Source organism: Pipistrellus kuhlii, unplaced genomic scaffold (genome assembly GCF_014108245.1).
Source record: "Pipistrellus kuhlii isolate mPipKuh1 unplaced genomic scaffold, mPipKuh1.p scaffold_m20_p_5, whole genome shotgun sequence".
Taxonomy (NCBI): Eukaryota; Metazoa; Chordata; class Mammalia; order Chiroptera; family Vespertilionidae; genus Pipistrellus; species Pipistrellus kuhlii.
In genome coordinates, this window is record NW_023425551.1 from 6,399,614 (window position 1) to 6,420,681 (window position 21,068).

At 42.6% G+C, this 21,068-nt stretch overlaps 1 protein-coding gene across 3 annotated transcripts in view; it reads right to left on the reverse strand.

Annotated features, from left to right (window-relative positions):
* UST (uronyl 2-sulfotransferase) overlaps positions 1-21,068 on the reverse strand; it is a 242,739-nt gene that overhangs the window by 80,078 nt on the left and 141,593 nt on the right. For all 3 annotated transcript variants that reach the window (XM_045573321.1, XM_045573320.1, XM_036413823.2), the window contains 2 exons: positions 12,696-12,775; positions 2,777-2,930 (listed from right to left, as the gene is read on the reverse strand). In XM_045573321.1, coding sequence (XP_045429277.1) covers positions 2,777-2,930; positions 12,696-12,775 — 234 coding nt within the window. The remainder of the gene's footprint in view (positions 1-2,776; positions 2,931-12,695; positions 12,776-21,068) is intronic.

Sequence of the window (21,068 nt, forward strand, 5' to 3'; positions counted from 1 at the left end):
TCTCCGGTTCAATTCCTAGTTAGGGCACATGCCCAGGTTTCAGGCTCAATCCCCAGAGGGGACATGCAGGAGGCAGCCAATTGATGTTTCTATCTCATCAATGGTCCTATCTCTCTCTCTCTCTCCCTCCCTCTCTCAAATCAATAAAAAGCATACTTTTTCCTCTTATGTTTACAACTTCTCTGCCTAATGATTACAGTTTCTTCTTTGTGTGAAAACTGTGTTATATGGAGTGACTTATAGGATAGCAAAATTTGACAGGGTAGAACAATCTAGAAAATTCCTCTCAACTCTTACATTCATGTTCTGTTGTCCTTGTTTATTTTATAGGCTAAATAAAGTGTTACTGAGGTCTCCATTATTTCAGCCCCTCTTCTGGGTACCAGGGACATAGATGGAACTCTGACCTTACCTCAAAGAGCTGATAGATTGTTGGGAGGAGAGGAGAGAAGTTAAGACACTCTACCAACACTCCCACACCCAAAAATAATGACAGAGCCAGCACAGAACCCTGGGGGAGCACAGAAGAACACCGGGACCTCCATGTACAGTGGTGTAGGTTGTGCACTATACAACTCAGGGTCACCATCACGCAAGTCACATTTAGTGTGGCGCCCCCTGGAAACTCTTGAGTGTGGGAGCCTTGTGAGACTCTCAGGACAAGCATTTGGGTGTTTCAGTGACATGCAGGTCCAGAGAAGCAGGGGGGAGTCCTGACTTCTAGAGAGGAGGGTGCACTGCTGAGAGTGATGGGATGACGCATTTCCTGCTGTGAAAAGAACTCAGCTCTCCAGTGCAGGTTCAGGAGAGAGTCATTGATTACAGTGGGTTCCATTCGGGGTCATTCATGTTACTTCTCAACCCACTTACAGTAACCACAGTGACTCCCAGGGCTTTATATGATCTGTTGTCTCCAATCCTCACCTCTCTCAACTCACCACCTGCCACTTTCCTCTCGCCACCCTTCCATCACTTTATACCAGCTATACTGTCCTCCCATACTAATCTTTGAATGAGCCTCAAATGTCATGTGTCTACTGCAGGCCTTTGCCCCAGCTGCCCCCTCCACCTGGAGCTATAATATACTCTTCCGGCTGACCAGTATTCAACTTCATCTCTCATTCTGCTAGTTGCTCAAACTACACATCCTCTGTGACTTCCCTGACCTGCTCTTTAACAGCCTCTCCCCAACCCTTAGGCATTCTGGATCTCCAGACGGTCCCTCCACTTGCTCATTTTTTCAAATAGTTTTTCATCTTTGGAAGGCCGTGGATTTACTTCCTAACTACTGGATGAGAAGGATTGATCAGACTCATTTCCATGTCTTTGGTTTTGCAGCATCTTCTGCTATAACTTGGTATGGATATTGAGTCAGAAACCTGAAAATATATTTTGATTCAGTGGACTATGACCTGTGCTTTTAGAAGATGATGTAAATGCTAATCGAGATCCAATAGAAATGGAAAGGTGATCTGAGTCAACATTATTCCTCAGCCAGTGGTTCTGTACTCTGAATACACACTCATCATGAATAGAAAATATATAGCCATATTCACAACACGCAGTTTAAAGGAAAAGATTAGGGTTTTTGCCATCAAAACTAAAAACCACTTTTTAAAATATGCCATCAAACTATTTCATTGAAGTACTGGGTAGCTGAGTGGTGAGGGAAAGGCCTTGGTTTCTCGTCTTGGCTCATCCAAAAACTATGTGCAGCACTGGATAACACTCCACATCACCCAAAAGTGCTCCCATCCTCCCACCACAGCCTTTATTACATTTAAAAAACGAAGTGAGGAAATAGAAGTGTTCACATTGTACCAGAACTGTGACTAATGCTACTGCTTTCTTTTAACCACCGAGACCCTGCCACTGCCCATCCGCAGGGGGTGAGGCTCAGGGCTCGCTTCCAGCAGTGGAAAAGATGTGCACTGATCCCTCCACAACTCTCTCCTCCCTCTGTTTGAGCGGATAGCCCAGCATGCGTCTGCGTGACCCCAGGGCTCTCTCACCCAGAGAGACCGGGATTTCAGCCTCCTTAACAAGGCTTTTAGCTATTCAGTAAGCTTTTGTCAATTTAGGTCACAAATAAGGGAGAAATGTCCCCTTTAATTCTGGAAAGGAAGATGCATACGTCTTCCCTCTATTTTTGTTTCCAACGCAGAGCCCTGGAAATAATGACTGAGGTCAAAACCCACATCCCCCTGGAGCTGAGCATCCTGAAACAAAGTGCAAAGAGGCGCACCACTTCCGCTGAGGTGGCCTGGCTTTGTTGTGCTGTGGAGGAAAGCACCCGGACTTCAAGTCAAGAGCACCCAGAGACAGTCAGTTACAGCTGGGGCTCTTACCGGGGCTCCAACTTTGGCAAGTCCCACACATCTTTTGGGACATCAGAGTCCTCGTCTGAAGGCACCTCTCCCTCCTAGGATAGCCATGGGAATGAATGGGATGAGGTAGGAGAACATGCTTCGTGATCCTCAGAGAGCGATGCCCAAAGGGAAAGATCGTTTCTGCTCTGGGACTAAATTCTAGCACTCACATCAAGCCGAGGACAGCACGATTAGAAAGCCATTGGGAAGAGTTCCTTATGACCTGGGTCATCCGGAACAACCTTTCACTGGCAGAGACTTCCTCCCCAAGGAAGAGCCCTCACCACCCCGGGCTCCGTGGAGGTGCCATGGGAATGCCATGGGCAGGCAGGGAGAGCTTCCAGCCCAGGAGCTGCTCCTAGGGCAGCGGGAGGCACAACCAACCTCTTGGCCACAGCAGGACTCACCAGGTAGCGCTCCTCCTGCCGCATGCTGGGCGTGCGGATCATGTGATTCTGCTCCCCTCTCCAGTCTCCGAATCGCCGGAAGAAGTAGTTAGACAGAAACCGGTTGACGGGGTCTCTGATGATGTTGATGTAGACAGGCTGGTCTCCTCCAAACCTAACAAGCACACGAACACGGAGCCGGTTACAACCCGTCACTTCTGGAGGGAAAGAAACCGCGGAGACAGACACCGTCTCCCTCTGGGCCAGCATGCTGGCATCAGACCCGTCTGCAAAGGTGCCAGTGAGCAGTGCGATCAGCAAGCAGTTTCACGGCAGGCATTTCATTATCGGGCAGAAAGAGCCCGTCCGGGACCTGTGGAGAGGCTGCTGGGCCTGTTCATAAAAATGACCTCAGTTGTCAACTCTCTTAAACCTGTTCACCGGGGAGTTCCCTTTTTAATTACGCAACCTGTAATGGGCGCATACTCTTTCACTAGGACGTGTCAGTACGTCACGCCCAGAGGACGTAATTTCATATTATTATTATTTTTTATTTATACTTAATTAAAATAAATGATATATATATATTTCATTTATTTATATATAAAGCACAAAGGAAAATACAAAATTACCAAAAAAAATAGAAAAGAATACCAACAAAAAAATGGAAACATCGAATTAAAAAATTATAAATTTTCCAAACAATTATAAAGATTACAAAAAATATATACCGTCCCTTTCAGGGCGCAACATATATTTCCAGGAGGTATTCATACGTCCTACCCGTTACCGATATTGTTTAAGTTTGACGTATTTATACGTCCCATTTGGTTAACAGGTTAACCATATTAGGTTGTAGGTCCGAGAAGCAGACCAGCTGTACTGGAGTTTGCAGCCCCAGGATCTGGCACAGACCCATGGGCACCTGGCTGAATATTTGAACTGACTGCTATGTTCTGATTGTCTTTTAGGTCAACAGGTCAACAGGGCATACCCTACATACTAATTTAGATAGCATCAGGTGAGGTGTTCTGCCGAATGTGGATCAGTGAGTCAACATTTCTTTCTTTAAAAAAAAAAAAAATATATATATATATATATATATATATATATATATATATATATATATATATATATAATTGATTTTTTACAGAGAGGAAGAGAGGGACAGAGAGGCAGAAACATTGATGAGAGAGAATCATCGATCAGCTGCCTCTCGCACACCCCCACCCTGGGGACGCACCCGCAACCAACGCACATGCCCTTGACTGGAATCAAACCCGGGACCCTTTAGTCCACAGGGCAATGCTCTATTCACTGAGCCAAACTGGTTTCGGCAAGTCAACATTTCTTAAACGTATGAATACTTTATTTGTCCAACTCACTGCAGCCTCACAACATCTCAAAAGAGTAGAAACCATAATTATCCCTGCCTTCATTTGGGGAAACTGAGGCAGGGAGCGGGTGAGTCACTGGGCCAGGATATGAACCAGGTGATCTGGCTCCAGACTCTGTATTCCGAACCATGGACAGAGGATGCTGGAGTTGGTAAATGGGAGGAACCTCACGGACACACCAAAAAATCAGCATAGTTATCCTCAAGTGATGGCCAGGGGTTGTAGATAAAAATATAGCAAATATACATGTGTTCCTTTTAAATTCCTGCCACAAAGGAATTAGACAAATGACCTGACTGCTGGCCAAGAGCTGGGCCTTCCCAAGACAAAATGGCGAATTTTTCATTAAGGTACCTCTCCTTTCTCTTTGAACTGCCTGCAAGCAGTAACATGAGGAGCCTAGACTGAACACTCCAGGCTCTGGACAGAGGTCTTGCCCTGGGGACCTCCTGAGGGACCCACTGGCTTCTCTCACCCTGTGACCCTGTGACTTTCTGATGAGGATGCCTGGACATTCGTCAGGGGTCAGAAAGAGCTCCAAGAAAACAAACTGATGTAACCTGCTCCCACCTCTACTAGAGGTGGGAGACTCTTTGCCTTTCAAAACCCAGCCCAGAGCCCCAGTCACATCCTTCAGCAAGTAATTGTGTCCTAGCGTCCATCCCTCTGTCTGGACTCTAGCACACTGTGTGTACATCTGCCTCTCCTGTCAGACTGTGGACCTCCTGGAGCCAGGAATGATGTCACTGAGTACAGTACATGGCACATAGTAGGTGCTCAAGCATGAAGAAATGAATGCCTGCATGCAGGCTTATAAGTGCATGTTACTACCAAAATCACGGGGCTCAGTTGTAGGAGGAAAGCTGACACACAACACCAATCCCTTTTGCGTATTTATTCGTACAATGTTGTCCTCAGCTTCTCTGCATTTTTAGAGAATCTTAAGAGACAGGAATACTAGGATAAACAAAGATAAAGAAATTACTCCAATGGTGGAATCTCAGGCACCAGGACATGTGAATGGTATTCTGGAACCTTGAATACACCCTATTGGAAAACTTGCTGCTCATGAGTAAGGTGAGCTGTGTCAATGGGAAATTTGTCAGTCTCCATATGTACACAAGATAACGTTCATGCTACCTGAACAATAACTAACTAGTCCCAGAAGTCAGCTGTGCCAACCACCAGCTAACCATCATCATCCTAGATGCACCGTATCTTCCTCTTTTAAATTTATGATAAATAGCAGCTAAAGTAATAATTTAGGGATTAGGAGGACAAAGCATGAATACTAGATATGAATGCAAATAAGCCCTCGAAATTGTATCATGCTTTAAAACCTCAACTGTACTTCTATGTCATGCGAAGAATGACTAATTAGCAGAAGTGTCCAGTCATGGACCTCAATCCCAGCTTCCCATGAGGAGATGGTTCTTGGTCTGGCTTAGCCATCCTCTCTTGAAAGCTACAGATGTGAGGCTTGACAAGGCTTTGAGCATGGGTGACTTGCTCCTGTTTGCATGTTGTAACCCAGTGCAGGAATTCCAGGGTACTTGTCCAAAACAGATGTGGTAGGCAGTTTAAGAATTTATTGCCAGGTATGATAATATAATAGCCTCTCTCCAGCGATTTCTGCAAGAGAGGTGTCTGATAGATACCCTCCTTCCCAGAAAGTGACAGTGATAATAGTTTCAGCCTGCCAATTCTCATCCTTTTCCAGGACATATGGCTCCCCCCCCCGAACTGCCGAAATCAGAAGGGGCATGTCGGTAATACAAAAGAGGCCAGGGAGCCACTGCTCTGTGTCTCAGTGCCCGAGAAGAGAATTGTCTCACCTTCATTCCGTTCTCTCTCGGGGTCAGTTTCACCTCTCAGTAATTCTTAAATTCTGGTCAGAAATCCTGGTCACCTTTTTAGGGTCTCTGAGTCACTGAACCTACTGCCTGCTGCAGATTCCATTCTAGAGGAAGAATGCTGTGTATGCCCCGCCCCCACGTCCCACCGCTTTATTGTTCAATTCCCGGGAGAGAAGATTCCGCAACCTCCCTGCAAAGTCTATACTATGGGGTCCACCCCATAGTCCAGAAGTCTTTGTTAAACACACCCCAGATTCCTAATCTTCCTTTTGTGGGAGCTTCCTTCTGTTTGATCCAATCTACACAAAAGATTCAGCTTCAATTTTAATTCCTTTAGAATGTGTGTGTGTGTGTGTGTGTGTGTGTGTGTTTTAAAATTCCTTTAATGTTTGCTCTCATTCGGTCTTTATTGAGCTGTAAAATATTGTGATGATCACAGCTCAGGACAGGACAGAGTAGAATCAGGCCATAATTTTGTTTTTCACTTAACAACACACCCTCTTGTCCCTTGGTCACCACAGCAGTGATTGCATATTTGAAGTTCTCTTTTAAGTTATTCTAAAGTAGCAGGGGTTTCCAATTTCTTCGGCATTTATTTGTTCGTAGGTCATATTCACCAACACTTTAATCACCTCTGTGGTTCTCCTACTGATCCTCTGCAAATTTATCATAGTATTTCTGTTTTCTTTTCTTGATGAGAACACAAAGATCCAAAGCAGCATATAACTCTCTAGGAATAATTACATGGTTCTCATGCATTTTTAAATATCTCATTCTGAGCATTTTCTTCCCCCTCTGCTACCTCCATCGATCACCCCTTTGGCAACATTAGTCACTTTTTTGATGAGCTACACATAGCACTTGAATAAGAATTTTAGGTACACTTTTACCGACACACATCTCTGGAAGGTTCGGATGATCCCAATCAGAAACTGTGCCCATTAAACAATAAGTCTCCTCCCCCCTACTCCTAGCCCCTGGTTACCATCATTCCAACCAAAGTCTATCTTCTTGGTAACTTCTGGCCTGAAAGTTGAAGTTATCCTTGTCCCATTACTTACAATAAAAGATGAAAATACTGAGGCTGGTAGTCCACAGCTTTGATCTTTGTAATGAGGGGACGAGACACTTTGAAGTGAGAGAAAAGCCCTCCTGGGAAAGCAGATGATTGGGGGCAGATGAAGAGCTGCCTGGGGTGTGAGGCCAGTAGAGATGGTTATTGAATGGTCCTTTGCTAAAAGCTAAGGCCATTAATGGACCACTCATGGGTAGGAAGTCCATCCTTCATCCTCACAATCTTAATGAGTGGGCACTTGGTCTTGACTGTCCCATAGAGGGCCTCCTATCACAAAACACAACCAGAAGAAATTCAGCCACTCAGTTCCCTGGCGAGGGCAGAACATTTATTTAGTAGGAAAGGAGACAAACAGGGTGAAGGGAGGGGGCAATTGAGCCACTGGAGTTTGGGGTTCTCACTCAGAGAGGAAGATGGCTTGATAAGACAGGGTGTAAGCAGATGACCAGGAGGAGGGAAGTGACTGAGCTCAGGGCAAGTCCAGGTTATGCTAATCTTCAGGTAGCCTCGGTACACTCACTGCAGAGTGAGAAGGGAAAAGTGAGGAAGATACCTTGGCTGGTTTGGCTCAGTGGATAGAGAGTTGGCCTGCGGACTGAAAGGTCCCAGGTTCAATTCTGGCCAAGGGCACATGCCTGGATTGTGGCTCGATCCCCAGTGGGGGGCGTGCAGGAGGCAGCCAGTCAATGGTTTTCTCTAATCATTGATGTTTCTATCTTTCTTTCCCTCTTTCTTCCTCTTTGAAATCAATAAGAATATATATATATATATATTTAAGTGAGGAAGAGAAGGCCATTTTAGGAAGATCAGTTTCACGTTGTTGAAATGGGATCAACTGAGAGAAATCTCTCATTTTCAAATCAAACTTGTGTGCTCTGCTGAAGTAGGTAAAGACAGTAGGTCTTTACCTTTGTCTTCCATGTTTGAGGCTTCCTGACCTCTACAAAAGAGCTGCAGGGCACAGCATTTTAAAGGACCATTTCGCTAATGAGAATAAAAACAAAGTCAACATTTAGAAGTAAGACGTGGAAACCCGACTGCGTTAAAGAATTAACTTAGTAGGATCAGATAATGCCATCAGAGGGCAGGCTTTGTTCACGTCAGTAAGAAGACTTCCCTTTAAGGAAAGAGACGGAGTATCCAAAAGGCCATCCCTTGCACAGTGCACCCCGCCAACTTCTCTAGTGACTGATTTCATTTTAAATGTTTTGCTTTTGTAAGTTAGTGTTGGTATTGGAGCCATCATCTGAGACAAAAGACGAAATAGAAATGGAAGCAAGGCCGAGGGGGTCATGGTGAGAAAGGAAGAGGGACATAAGAAAGCTTCGGTGAGGTGGCAGTGTTAGGTTATTTAGCATATTGATATCTCCTGTCATTCATTTGGACTGATCCAGAACTTCACAATGTTGTCCCTGCAGGATCCAAGTTGGGGGGTGGAGAGGACTTGTGAACTGATAAAAGAATTACTGCCTTCCTCCCCTCCCCCCCCCCCCCCAAAAAAAAAAGTTTAGAAAACAAACAAAAAGTAGGGGCAGGAGGAGACAAATTGAGTTGCCTGTCACAGTTTTTTCTGGTATGTAAATCTAAGAACACAAAGATCCAAAGCAACATATAACTCTCTAGGAGTAATAACTCCATGGTTCTCATGCATTTTTAAATATCTCATTCTGGGCATTTTCTTCTTCCTCTGCTACCTCCATTGATCACCTCTTTGGTAACATCAGTCATAGTTCTTTTAGTTGCTTTGATAGCTGGGGACAGATGCATGAAAAGATAGTATGTGGATATTAAAACTCCTCCTTAACCATCATGGGAAAGAGCTGCGTCTCTTAGACCAAGGTAATTTGAACTCAATTCCCCCACTAGTCCGGGTGGAAAACGCTTGGCCAGATGAGAGAGCCCTGCCGGGAGACGCCCCCAGGCCATACCAAAGGCTGAAGTTTCTGCGTGCCTGCGTTCACCTCCTCTGGCGGGAAATCTTCCCCAGCGTGACCACAAAAACACTAGACTGGCCCGATACTATTGTTTTCCACGGTGGCGTTAATAAAACTGGATATGGTGAAATGGTTCCTTCTAGCTCTAAAGAAGGACAAAGGAGGGGCACAGGAGGATGCCTAGATGATGAACAAATGAAAGAAGTCAGCTACTGAATAGCTACAGGATAACATTTTTCAGAATGTCAAGGTAAGAATGCCCCATTAATGGGGGAGAGGGGGTTTGAATTAAGGAGTAATTCATTTTGATAGAATGCCACACCCTTCAGAAGTTCAGAAAAGAATGTGTGGGGAGAGAGGCCAGACTTTCATTCTTACATTCCGCTCACAAGCAAGTACCCTGTAAAACATTAGGAATGTAAGGAAGATTAGAAATAAAATAACAACAAAAAATTTTTGGGTTGCAATATCGATTCTTCTCTTAATAACCTCATTATCTTGAATCAAGCCAGCCACACGCCTGTCAGCAATGATCAGGATAGGTTTATTAGGAGCGGTCATTACCTCAATGCCTTACCATTCAAAATATAAGGTTCACATGGAAGCCCTCTTAACAAGCCCCAACTTAGTTGTTTCTCTCTAATTGTATATTTTAGAGCCTTTTTTTTTTGTATGCCAACACTTTGCCCATTTATACCTGAGACATTTTCCTGAAATAAATCTATCCCCTTGAAAAAGGAAAAGGTGATTTTTAACTTCCCATGATCTGTGAATATGGGAAGTTAAAGTGTATTCCTGTGGCTGGGTGCTCTCAGTCCCTCTGTTTGTCCTGCTTTTGCTCATGCCGGTTCCTGTGCCGCCCATGTCTTCCCCTTCAATGTGTCCAAAGCTGGCCCACCCCTCACATCCCAGCAGCAATGGCTCCTGCTCCCAATGCCCTCCAGTCTTGCTTTTCCAGGTGGAGGGTCCTGCCTCCCGCTTTCTCTGGAGGAGACCGTCATTTTCTCCTCCAGCGCATCACACTTTGTTGCCACCTCTTCATTAATGGGAGAGGAGTTTCCAGTTACCTGAAGGCAAGGATAACATTTCTCATTCCCTGCAGAAGCCCCAGTCCTAGGGCGGTGTACAAGAGATGGGGTGTCCTCAGTAAACATGTGTTTAATTGAACAAAAAGGACTGGAGGAGTCACCAGCAGGAGCGGGGCCCCACCCTCACAGCATTAGACAGAGACACGGAGAGGCTGCCCACAGCAGGAGCCAACCCACGGCCAGACTCCTGCCGACATGCCTTTCAAAGCCACTTTGACTACATCAAATGTTTTTCTTTCCAGAGGACCTGAAAGGCTTTCCTTCATGTGCGTAGGGCATCCCTAGAAGGTGGTAGTGGCAGGAACTGCCCTGCTTTATAGGTAGGAAAATAGAACCCTCCCAAGAGGTCAAACGGCTCGCCCAGAATCATGGCCCTGGAGAAGGTCTCACACTCAGGCCAACATCGTTTTCTGCAGAGGTGATGTCTTCTAAAGGTATTTATAATTTTTTCTTTCTGAATTGAATTAATCAAGATTAAACTCTTTGCGGAAACCAGTTTGGCTAGTGGATAGAGCATCGGCCTGCGAACTCAAAGGTCCCAGGTTCGATTCCGGTCAAGGGCACATACCTTGGTTGCGAGCACATCCCCGGTGGGGGGGTGGGGGGAGGGTGTGATGCAGGAGGCAGCTGACCGATGTTTCTCTCTCATCGATGTTTCTAACTATCCCTCTCCCTTCCTCTCTGTAAAAAATCAATAAAAAATATATTTTTTTAAATTCTAAAAAAAAAAAAAAAAAAGATTAAACTCTTGAATATGTTTTCGACACTTGGGGCCGTGCGTGATATAATACAGTCGTCACCCTGGGCCCAGCTCTGCTGATCCAACTAAGATATGGGCTTGGGCTTGCCATTAGAGTTTTCACTGTCCTAAGCTCATTATTAAGACTTGCCGCATTGCAATTTGTTTTGGTTGTAAAGATTTGACCCTGGAGCAGCAGTGAAATGAATCAGGTTGGAGGACATGGGGGGTGATGCAGAAGCAAGCTCATGAGCAAAGTAAGGGTCAGAGGGGCCGAGCTTGCCGCTGTACAAGTCATAAAAGGCAGTGCCTAAAATAGCTGACAAGTCCCCATTATCTAATTACGTTGAATTATATGTTCTTGGCGGACTGGAAATGAGAGGCAGGGCACACACTCAGGCAATCCAGTAGCTAGCAACTTCATAAATGTGGTCGGGAGCCAGCTCTCCCTGCACGGCCCTGGGCCTTGGAGGATAATCTGCAGGTGTCCTATCCACCTGTTCCCTGTCCCAGGAACATTGGTTATCAAGCAGGCTGACAACCTCAGGGGAAGCTTGCTTTCAAAGATAAGGCAGCAACTCCTCTTCGCTGCTTAATCACTTGCTTTGCTGAATCTCACTCTCTTTACACTTAATGTGCGCTGGGCCTGGGGCAAGGCAGGAAGTCCTCTGAAGGCTGAAACCTTCTTCCATGCCCTCAGGTTGATAGGCATTCTGTGGCCAGCAGAGCTGGGAACACTCAGGGCCTCCCTGAGTACCTCTCCCTCAGGGACCATTAGGCCAGCACAAGCCAGTAGGACAATCCAGTGCTTTCTATGGACAGAGAGCTGGTTGATGAGGGAGGCCCAGGGCCCCGGGCTGGTCAATGGATCTGTTTCCGGACCCAGCACTCTGTCAGGGGTACAGCTGTGAGCTCAGACACAGGCCAGTGAGAGGAGAAGAACCTGAGGACTTCCCATTCACAGCAAAGCCCACTGACAAGGGAACCCATGCAAATGAATCCTTGAAAAAGGGAATGCCCAGAACTCACAATGAACAGCTTCACAAATCAAGGGTCTAAAAACTTAAATTTGAAAAATTTACATTATTATCAGAAAGTTCTTGCAGCCAAAGAAAAAACAGATTCCTAAAATACCCCGTCAGCATCAAACATGCAAGGCTTAGACTAGTCAGATGAGTATTAAACAGGCAGGCACTTCACCACTAGGTCATTTCTAGGGTCCTGTGTGCGTTCAAGTTGTACAAAATGTGCAATGAAGTATTTCTTTTAAAATATTTGTGTCTTGCCATACCTGGTTTGGCTCAGTGGAGAGCATCAGTCTTTGGACTGAAGGGTTACAGGTTCGATTCTAAGCAAGGGCACATGCACAGGTTGTGGGCTCAATCCCCAGTAGGGGGCGTGCAGGAGGCAGCCGATCAATGATTCTTTCTCATCATTGATGTTTCTATCTCTTTCTCCCTCTCCCTTCCTTTGAAATCAATAAAAATATTTTTAAATAAATAAATAACTTGTCTTACTTACAAAGTTATTTCTTTTAGTACAAAATCTGATAAAACAAACAAACAAACAACAACAAAACAAGCTATCAGGTAAAATGGCTTCTCATTAAAAATAATTCCAACTTTTCATAAGATTTGAGATTAATATTCTAGAAAGAAATGAAGCTCTTGTCTAAATATTTCAAATTTTTGACCCCTTCACAGTAAACATAGCAGGATTAAAAAAGGCTTTTCAAAGGCAATTACACTACCTTGGAAATGAAGGTAGATTTTAAAGTAATTGTTTGTTAGAGGGAGTCTAAGCCCTGAAAAGAAATGGAAAAGAAAACCATTAAACGGGAAAATATCTTACCTTGAGAAGTTGAGGAAATGAACATGTCGAGTAAATAAATAGGGCTGTTCGGCAGTACTTATATTTTTAATCAGTTCCATCTATTAAAAAAAAAAGTACAAAATTAGCATATATAGGATCTAATTTCCCAAGCCATATTAAACTAAAGGTTATCTCCCAACTCCTTTCAAACTCCCTCACTACCTCCTGGCCCAGGGCCAAACAGCTGTGTTTTGTACCACGTTTATGAACTTGACTTATGGCTTCTTACTGAATAAAACAGTGCTGTCCAGATTTATAGCCCTGTATTTAATTTAGTTGATTGCTACCATGAAAACAATGTGACAGAATAATTAATTTTAACTGGAGAAGTCAGTGTATTGCTATTCAAAAATGCAAATAAGAAAAATGCCTTTAATTCCTTCCATTAAAGTCACACCAAGACAAGAGGTTAATCATCATGCTGTATTTCTATAATGATATTACTGCGAGATGCAGAAACATTTGAAAGTTATTTCAGAATCTAAAAGTGGGAGTAAAAATAAGACAATACATCATTATTTTTCTCTCTCTGAGTATAAACATTTACAGTAATGCCAATATTTCATAGGAAACACACAAAACCCCCAAACTCCTTGGGTTCTGGTGGGTGGGTGGTCATCTGAATTATTTATTTACCATATCAGCAAGGCAAGACGTAGTTTATACTCATATAAACTAACATTTATGGTCTTCTGGAACATGTCATGATACAGGAAACATTCAGTAAAATCTCTGAGAAATTCCAAGCATTCTTATGACTCCCTGGCTTCCTAAATTCTACTTTCCTTAGATTTCCTAATTGGCTCCATCAAAACTGACACACTGTGGAATTTTTAAGAGGCACATGGAAAATGGCTACTCTGGCAGTACATCACAAGTCCAGCATTTCATATTTTATGAATTAGTTCAAGTTGAAAACCGGAAAGAAAAACGGGCATTTGCATGGTAAGCACCGCAGCAGCAACAACAATAAAACCGGAGCTTAGTACTTCATGCATCTTCAGCAGGAGACAGAGCCTGGTCTTGCCTTGGTGCCCCTGTCTACTATGACACACATACTACGCTCAGTAAATATCGGTTAAATAAATTAACTCCAACTAGTCATGCTTTATAGAGGCTACACTCGGATGCCAACGTCTTATCCTTTTATTAGATATTCATACAATGGTTGTTTGAAGATATGAAATTGAATTTTAAAGTACATGACTTGCTGTTTCAAAACCCTGAGCTTTTGTTTGTCAGTGGCAGGCACGGGTAAATAATGATCTGTCTAGGCTTGAGCATAAAAGGAAATTGAAATCTGGCTCTTTACTGTTTACCCTCTGCACCCTCCTGTTCCTCCCCCCGACACACATAAGCCCTTGGTGCTTGTTTTTGGTAATAAAACTTCTTGCTTAGTCACATTGCATATTTGAATTTTTGATGGATCTACCAATAGAATTATTGATTTAGAAGCACAACTAAAAGTCCCTGAGGATGTCTGCTTAGAAACATAACTCTGCTGTGTGTATGTTTAATACAAGCATCACTTAATGCCTTCATCTCTAGACTATTTTTACTCAGCCATTTCTCTGCACACATAAAAGCAATATGAGAAATCCCCCTAGTATTAACAAGAAGTCTGGAAAAACAGGTAATAAGGAAAACCATTTCTTTCATATATTCAACATCATATTATATTCTCCATACACATGTCAACGTGTTATACTTAACGGAAGAACGGTAAGTGGTTAGATTCTGAGAACAGTGTCACAATAGTCATAAAGCTGTCTATTCCACAAGGAAAAATTGATTAGCAGTGACAATGCATAACTCTTCCTAGGCATATCTTTAAACATAGCATAAAGGTAGGAATGTTCATGTTTATTGCCTTAGTACAGTGAAGTGAGAGCTCACTTCAGCTCTCATACATTCTGTCACTGCTCAGCAAACTGTAAAGCTCCTTAGGAAGTATCACGAGCACAGAGGTTTAGGGCATTATGTTCAAGGTGTCATTTGATGGTTTTCACAAATACTAAGACTCTCCCCATTTCTAGTGATAAGTGATGGTCTTTCGAACCCCTGCTGCCCATCACCTGAGTTATCCCTCTTGGTCCTCCCACTGTTGTTCTTGCTTGAGTCCTATCTAAGCGGGTGGCATCATGGGTGGCAATGCACTATCTAAAATCATCACTGAAGCTACCTGTCCTTCTTGTCTTTGGCTCACTTACTGAACCCACTGCATACATTCATTCATCATTCATTCATTCATTCATTCAGCATTTAGCACTTCTAGGCCTTGGAGATGAAAACATAAATAAGGTCAGTGGGAAGACACTTAAAGTCAAGACAGAGGAATGCATCCTAATGGTGTCCCCAAACCTACCATGACACAAACCACACTCTTAGTCCTCACCCATCTTTACTCCTTATAGCTTATTTCACCTCTGAAGAGTCTTTTTCTGGTCAACGATATTCTCTATATTCTCACATTTGATCTGGGTTTTTCATGAATTTCCATATTCAATCCCTTGCTTAGTCACATTGATTTTACCTTTGCTATCTGACTCTCAAGACAACACTCCTTTGGCCAGACAAACTAGACTCCTTCTTATTCTTTCCTTACACTATGTCCAAGCTTGACCACAGGCTCAAGCTTCCTCTTCTGGAATATTCTTCCTCTTTTCTTTGTACGTCCAAATCCTAAATGCTCTTTACATTTGACTAAAACGACCACCTCCATCAAGTACACTTTCTGGATCTCTCATTCAGCATCCATTGATTTTCATCTCTCTGCCAGGCAATGTACTGCTTGGGACTGTGGAGATAGAGATAGAATATTTTGTTCTTGTTCTCAGGAAGCTCAGATATGTGGACCAGGTGGACTAGAAGGCAGGTACCATCACATGATAACCACCGTGTGTAGAAGGCACAGAGATGAGGCACCTATCCCTACTTGGAGGTGGAGAGGTAATATTTCCCTAATGAGGTGTTTCTGAGTGGTTTGCAAGGACCCACAGGTCTCATTGTTAGAAAAAAGTGGAGCCAGGATTCAAATTCAAGTCTGTGTGACACCAAAAGTCCTGTTCTTTATCTGCAATTTACTCACTGTTCCCACTGTTACTTGATCTACACATAACCCCTTAAAATGGGAGGAGGGATTGGTTAGTAAAACAAAGTCTGGAGAATTAAGAGGTTTATAGGAATATAAATTTTCTACCTTTCATGTGATTTGCTGCAAATTAAAATGAAATTATAATAGGTGGGAAAGCATTCATAATAAAAAACAAGAGCATTAATATATCAGAGATATATTTTTAAAAGTTCTAGGTGGGAAACACTTTATCTTATAATAAGAGTAGGAATAAATTTAAAATGTTAATGAGAGAGAGAGAGAGAGAGAGAGAGAGAGAGAGAGAGAGAGAGAGAGAGAGAGAGAGAGAGAGAGATAACAATGGAATGGAATGTATCTAAAGGGAGTTGTGCATCTGGGAATGAGATAGAATTGAGGTTTTAACTAAAAGGTGAGAATCAAACAGCATTTATAATGCAGAGGATATGCCAAGAAGTGGTTTCTAATTTTTTACTTTCAATCTAACTGGGAAGGTAGAGCAGAAAACCTTTACCTGCAGTTGTGCAAACACAGCTAAGGTAGTAGAAGACTTTGCTCCTGACTTCTTTAGGAAAGAATGCCAGCACTTATGGTAATGACCCTACTCGGGGCTGAATTCCTGTGTTGCTCGGGAACAACTAGATCTAGATGTCCTTGTATATAATTTTGCAAAACATCTTAAATGAAAGAAAAGACATGTTTTTAACACATCAAAGCCCAATAAGAAGTAGCTCAGAGGAAAACTCCATGGCTCTCTAACCTCAGAGGCCAGAAGGATGTCCATAGGCTCAGGTTACCTTTCTCTCTACCTCCTGCATAGGGAAGCCCTTCTAGGTCAGAGTCAGGATGGTCTTCCCACCCTCCCGTGCAGTAAGTACAAGAAACAATGCCTGCAATGGAGAAGATGTCCACCAGGGGGCGGAATGACATGAGCAAGGCAAAAAAGTTGGGTCTGAATAGTAGGGAAAATCAATCTCCCAGCAACAATTGCAAAGAGGGATTTTTGTTTTTAATTTTTCAGGCTTTGTTGCTTCTTTTTTTTCCTTTTCTTTCAACTAAGTTAACATGAACAGACTCAGCTTTTGCCTCTAGGATTTCAAGATAAGACCTTGTTTGCAGAGTTGGGTGTGCTCATCCCTGTGACCTGGAAATGGACTCCACTCATTTTTTTGGTTTGATTCCAAGGTTCAGTGGGAGCAGCTCTGATGCCTGTGGACACTGACCCTCCTACTCTAAAGTCAGGAAACTCTGAGGGTCATTCTAAGGAGACTTTTCCAAAAGGTCTCAAGTAAGAGTAAGGTTCCTGAGGTAAGCATGCAGGCTCCCGAGGAGACAGCACTCAATAAGACTTCAGGGAACATGTGAGGTCTTCAGAGGTGTGAGGGATTCCCGGGTGAAAGAAAACTTTTTCTTGCTGCGTGGCAGATTCACTTTAATAAGAGGAAAACTTTCTAATAACTAGAACTTTCTATGCAATGCCTGCTCACTAGAATTGTGCATGGGGATCCCCTCAAGAATTTCTCCCTTCCCCCACAAAGATACCTAGGTTCCACTATTAAGAGTCTAACTCAATACTTTGTAGTAGGACCTAGAAACACGTGTTGTGAAATATCTCCCAAGGAGATTTTGAGATCCATCGTGGTTAAGAGTAACATTTTAATGGTTTCCCACTGCCCACTAAATAGTGTTCTAATTCCTCAGCCTAGCATTAAAAAGTTCTCAGGATTCCGCTCAACTTCACTTCTAAGCCTTCTTCTCCCACATTCTTCTTGAAGATCTGTTGCTTCCTATAAAATGGGGTGATAATACTTTCCTAATTATGCTGCTTAAAGGATTAGAAATAAGATGCACACACCTCTCTGGCGTGCTCCCTGGGGCTCAATAGACAGCGTTAATGGTAGGTGCCCAATGAATAGCCATCAAAATGAATGAAGAAACAATGAAGTGACTTGCTTCAAAATGAATGAGTGAACTTTTACCTTTCAACTAAGAAGACCGAAGAAGACCAGCTGACCCTGCCTCAGGGAGCTCCTGGAGGAATCCCTGTGGTCTCTAGACCTTTTTCAAATCTACCATGGTTTCTCTAGGTGAGTTTTATTTCTTGGCATTGCATTGCTTTATAGCCACAGTGAGATTTACAACTGGCAGGGAGGAGAGCAACGGGGAAGGGAAGTTTAAATCACTGTAAAGAAATTCTGTTTTTTACCAAGAGGCTAAAACAGTCTAGAGCAGCGTTTTTCAACCGCTGTTCTGCGGCACACTAGTGTGCCGCGAGATGTTGCCTGGTGTGCCGTAGGTGCAGACAAGAATTTTATAATTTTTCACTATTTTGTTTACTTAATATTTCATAATAAAGTAATTATAAAATACTTTCTTTGTGTTTATTTGATTCCTATTCAAGAGAATTACTTTATATATAGTCAATATAGGCACAGAGTTAAATTTTTTAACATTTTCTAATGGTGGTGTGCCTAGTGATTTTTTTCATGAAACAAGTGTGCCTTTGCCCAAAAAAGGTTGAAAAACACTGGTCTAGAGCACCTGAGGAGCATAGGTTTTCTGTGTCGTCCACCTTTTAAATGTTTCTCAGCATCATCATAGCTGCTTAAAGAAGTCCCAGAAGATATGCTCCCCAGCTGTGGGGTGCACAGGAGAGCCATACACACTTATAAAGAGTTCCCTGCCAACAGAGATGGGGAAGCATTACATGACAGCCAGTTAAACATATTTTTAATGGAAAGAATCCCCATTCTGTAAAATGTGAATAATCACTGTGAATCTCCTAGAGGGGGATGAAGGGCCAGCGATTCTCATATTTGTTTCATCATGGTAGTTTCTTTTCTTTTATTTTTCAGTGTCTTAGGAGACTAAGACTCCCAGGAACACTCTTAGGAAAATGATGTCATAGTTTTGACAGGGATTCTTAACCCTGTCTGCACTACAGAATCTCCTGTGGTACTTTACTATTATTTTCAAAAGAAGTTTTCTGGCTGAAACTGGTTTGGCTCAGTGGATAGAGCATCAGCCTGCAGATTGAAAGGTTCCAGGTTCGATTCCGGTCAAGGGCATGTACCTTGGTTGTGGACACATCCTCAGTGGGAGGAGGGGGGATATAGGAGGCAGCTGATTGATGTTTCTCTCTCATTGATGTTTCTAGCTCTCTATCACTCTTCCTTCATCTTTATTAAAAAAATCAACAAAATATATATTTTTTAAAAAAGAAGAAGTTTTCTGGGCTCCCCCACGAAATACTTCAGGGAAGGGCCATTGCAACTGTATGTTTCAAAGGCTTTGCTGGAGATTTTGCAGTGCAGCCAGAACAGATAATCACTGCCTCAGAATGGCTATTGGATTCAGGAGGGCCTAAATTCAAGTGCAGGTGCAACAGGTAGTCATTCTATTCTATTCTATTCTATTCTAACCTATTCTATTCCATTCTGAATGTAAAATCTGATTGTCTCAGTTTTCACATACCCACACACTGGTTTTAGGTCCAAAAAATTTAAATAAAATAATGAAGTAAAACAATTACCATGGAGTAAATGCTGTTTCCAGTTTTGTAATCCTAAGTAGCTTCAATATAAATAAGAGAGTAAAACTATTTTTTTTTCTTATCTTTTGGGCTCCTATGTCAACAATTTTTGCCCTTTTTCAACAAGAATAAAATAATTTTGAATTCCCATGTCTATGATATGCCTGCAACATTTTGACTTTCATTGTCTCCTGAGAACAATGTTCTGAAAAACAGCATCAGACCATTAATAAAAATGGTTATGAGTCTTTTGGAAAAAACACCCCATGTCTTTCAAATTGTATGCAATGCCACCAGATTATCTAAGCGAGCCCAAGAAATTGAAACCTGGTTTCAGAGTGTAAATGAAATGATGTCACCATGGCTCGCATCAATGCGCTGGAAGTTCTGACAGTTGGCATGCAGCAGCTGTCCTTGCTTTTCTGTTGGGGCGGAGTTTTCTCAAATAGTAACTTCAGAGTTATTTCTATGTCTGTACACAGATGTAATGGGATTTTTATAGGCATTCTAACATTTGGTGTCTGCATGCTCCCTTTCCTTTTTAGTAATCCCCTCAGTGTCTTATGTTATTAAATACTGTGTACATTTTTTTAAATTTAGGAGAGAGAGAGAGAGAGAGAGAGAGAGAGAGAGAGAGAGAGAGAGAGAGAGAGAGAGAGAGAGAGAGGAAAAAAGGAAAGAAAGAAGGAAGGGAGGAAGGAAGGAAATAAGGAAGAGATGTGACAGCTACCCTATAGTGAGAAATGTATGCATGGGCACGAAATTGACTCTGGCCAGAGTGGGGTGCCCATGGCTATGAATGAAATGGTATAGATAATTCAAGTATCCTAAGTGAATAGAGTTCCAAAGTTCATTTATAAGCCAGTCGCTGGGAACTTGGAACACATTTCCTCAGAAAATAAATGGCGGAGAGAGTCCTGGGCCAGCCCACAGGAGCCAGTCTATTCTGCACCTGAAGTGAAGTGTTATTAACTCCATAGAACAATGTTTCCATGGGAACACATTTTCAGAGTTCTACTGTTTAATGTTGAGAACCACTGACTTTAAAAATTTTAACTCCTCTCCTAAATCACTCCCCCAATCCTTTCCTTTAATAAATTACCAAGAAGAGGAGCTATTCACACCACAAATTAGTTCTTGAATATATTAAGTTAAAATAATATTTCTCTCCGCTTGTTTTATGCACTTTGAAACTTTAGTAAAAGAATACATATAATAAGGAAAAGAGTTTCTTTAAACATTCTTAAGCTACTTCAAACTTGGTTTCTTGTCATGCCATGTCCTGGCTCTCTCTGCGTGTCACCGCCCGGTCAGCGAGCTGCACAGAGGCCACTGTCGCTCTCGTTTGCTTTTACATCGCAACTGCTTATTTGTTTTTCCTACCATGTCTTTACCTTTCCCTTGAGTTTTTAAAACGTGCCTTATAATTTAATAGGAATCTGGAATAACTAAGTCATGAAATATATTCTGGTTCCTACTGACCACAGGAATCAGAAACGTTTCAACTGCACTACACACAGACTATGCTAGAAGTTGTATAAATATATCACAGAATCACAGGGCTGGAAAGAACCTTAAGAGATTGTCTAGTCTATTTGCTGGCTTCCAGACAAGCCAATCATTCCAAACAGATGAGAGCTCACTTCTATTTTAGAGGACAAAGATGACTTTGTCTTTAACCACACCTTTATTCAATTACTGCTAAATTCTCATCTAAATCTTTCTCTTG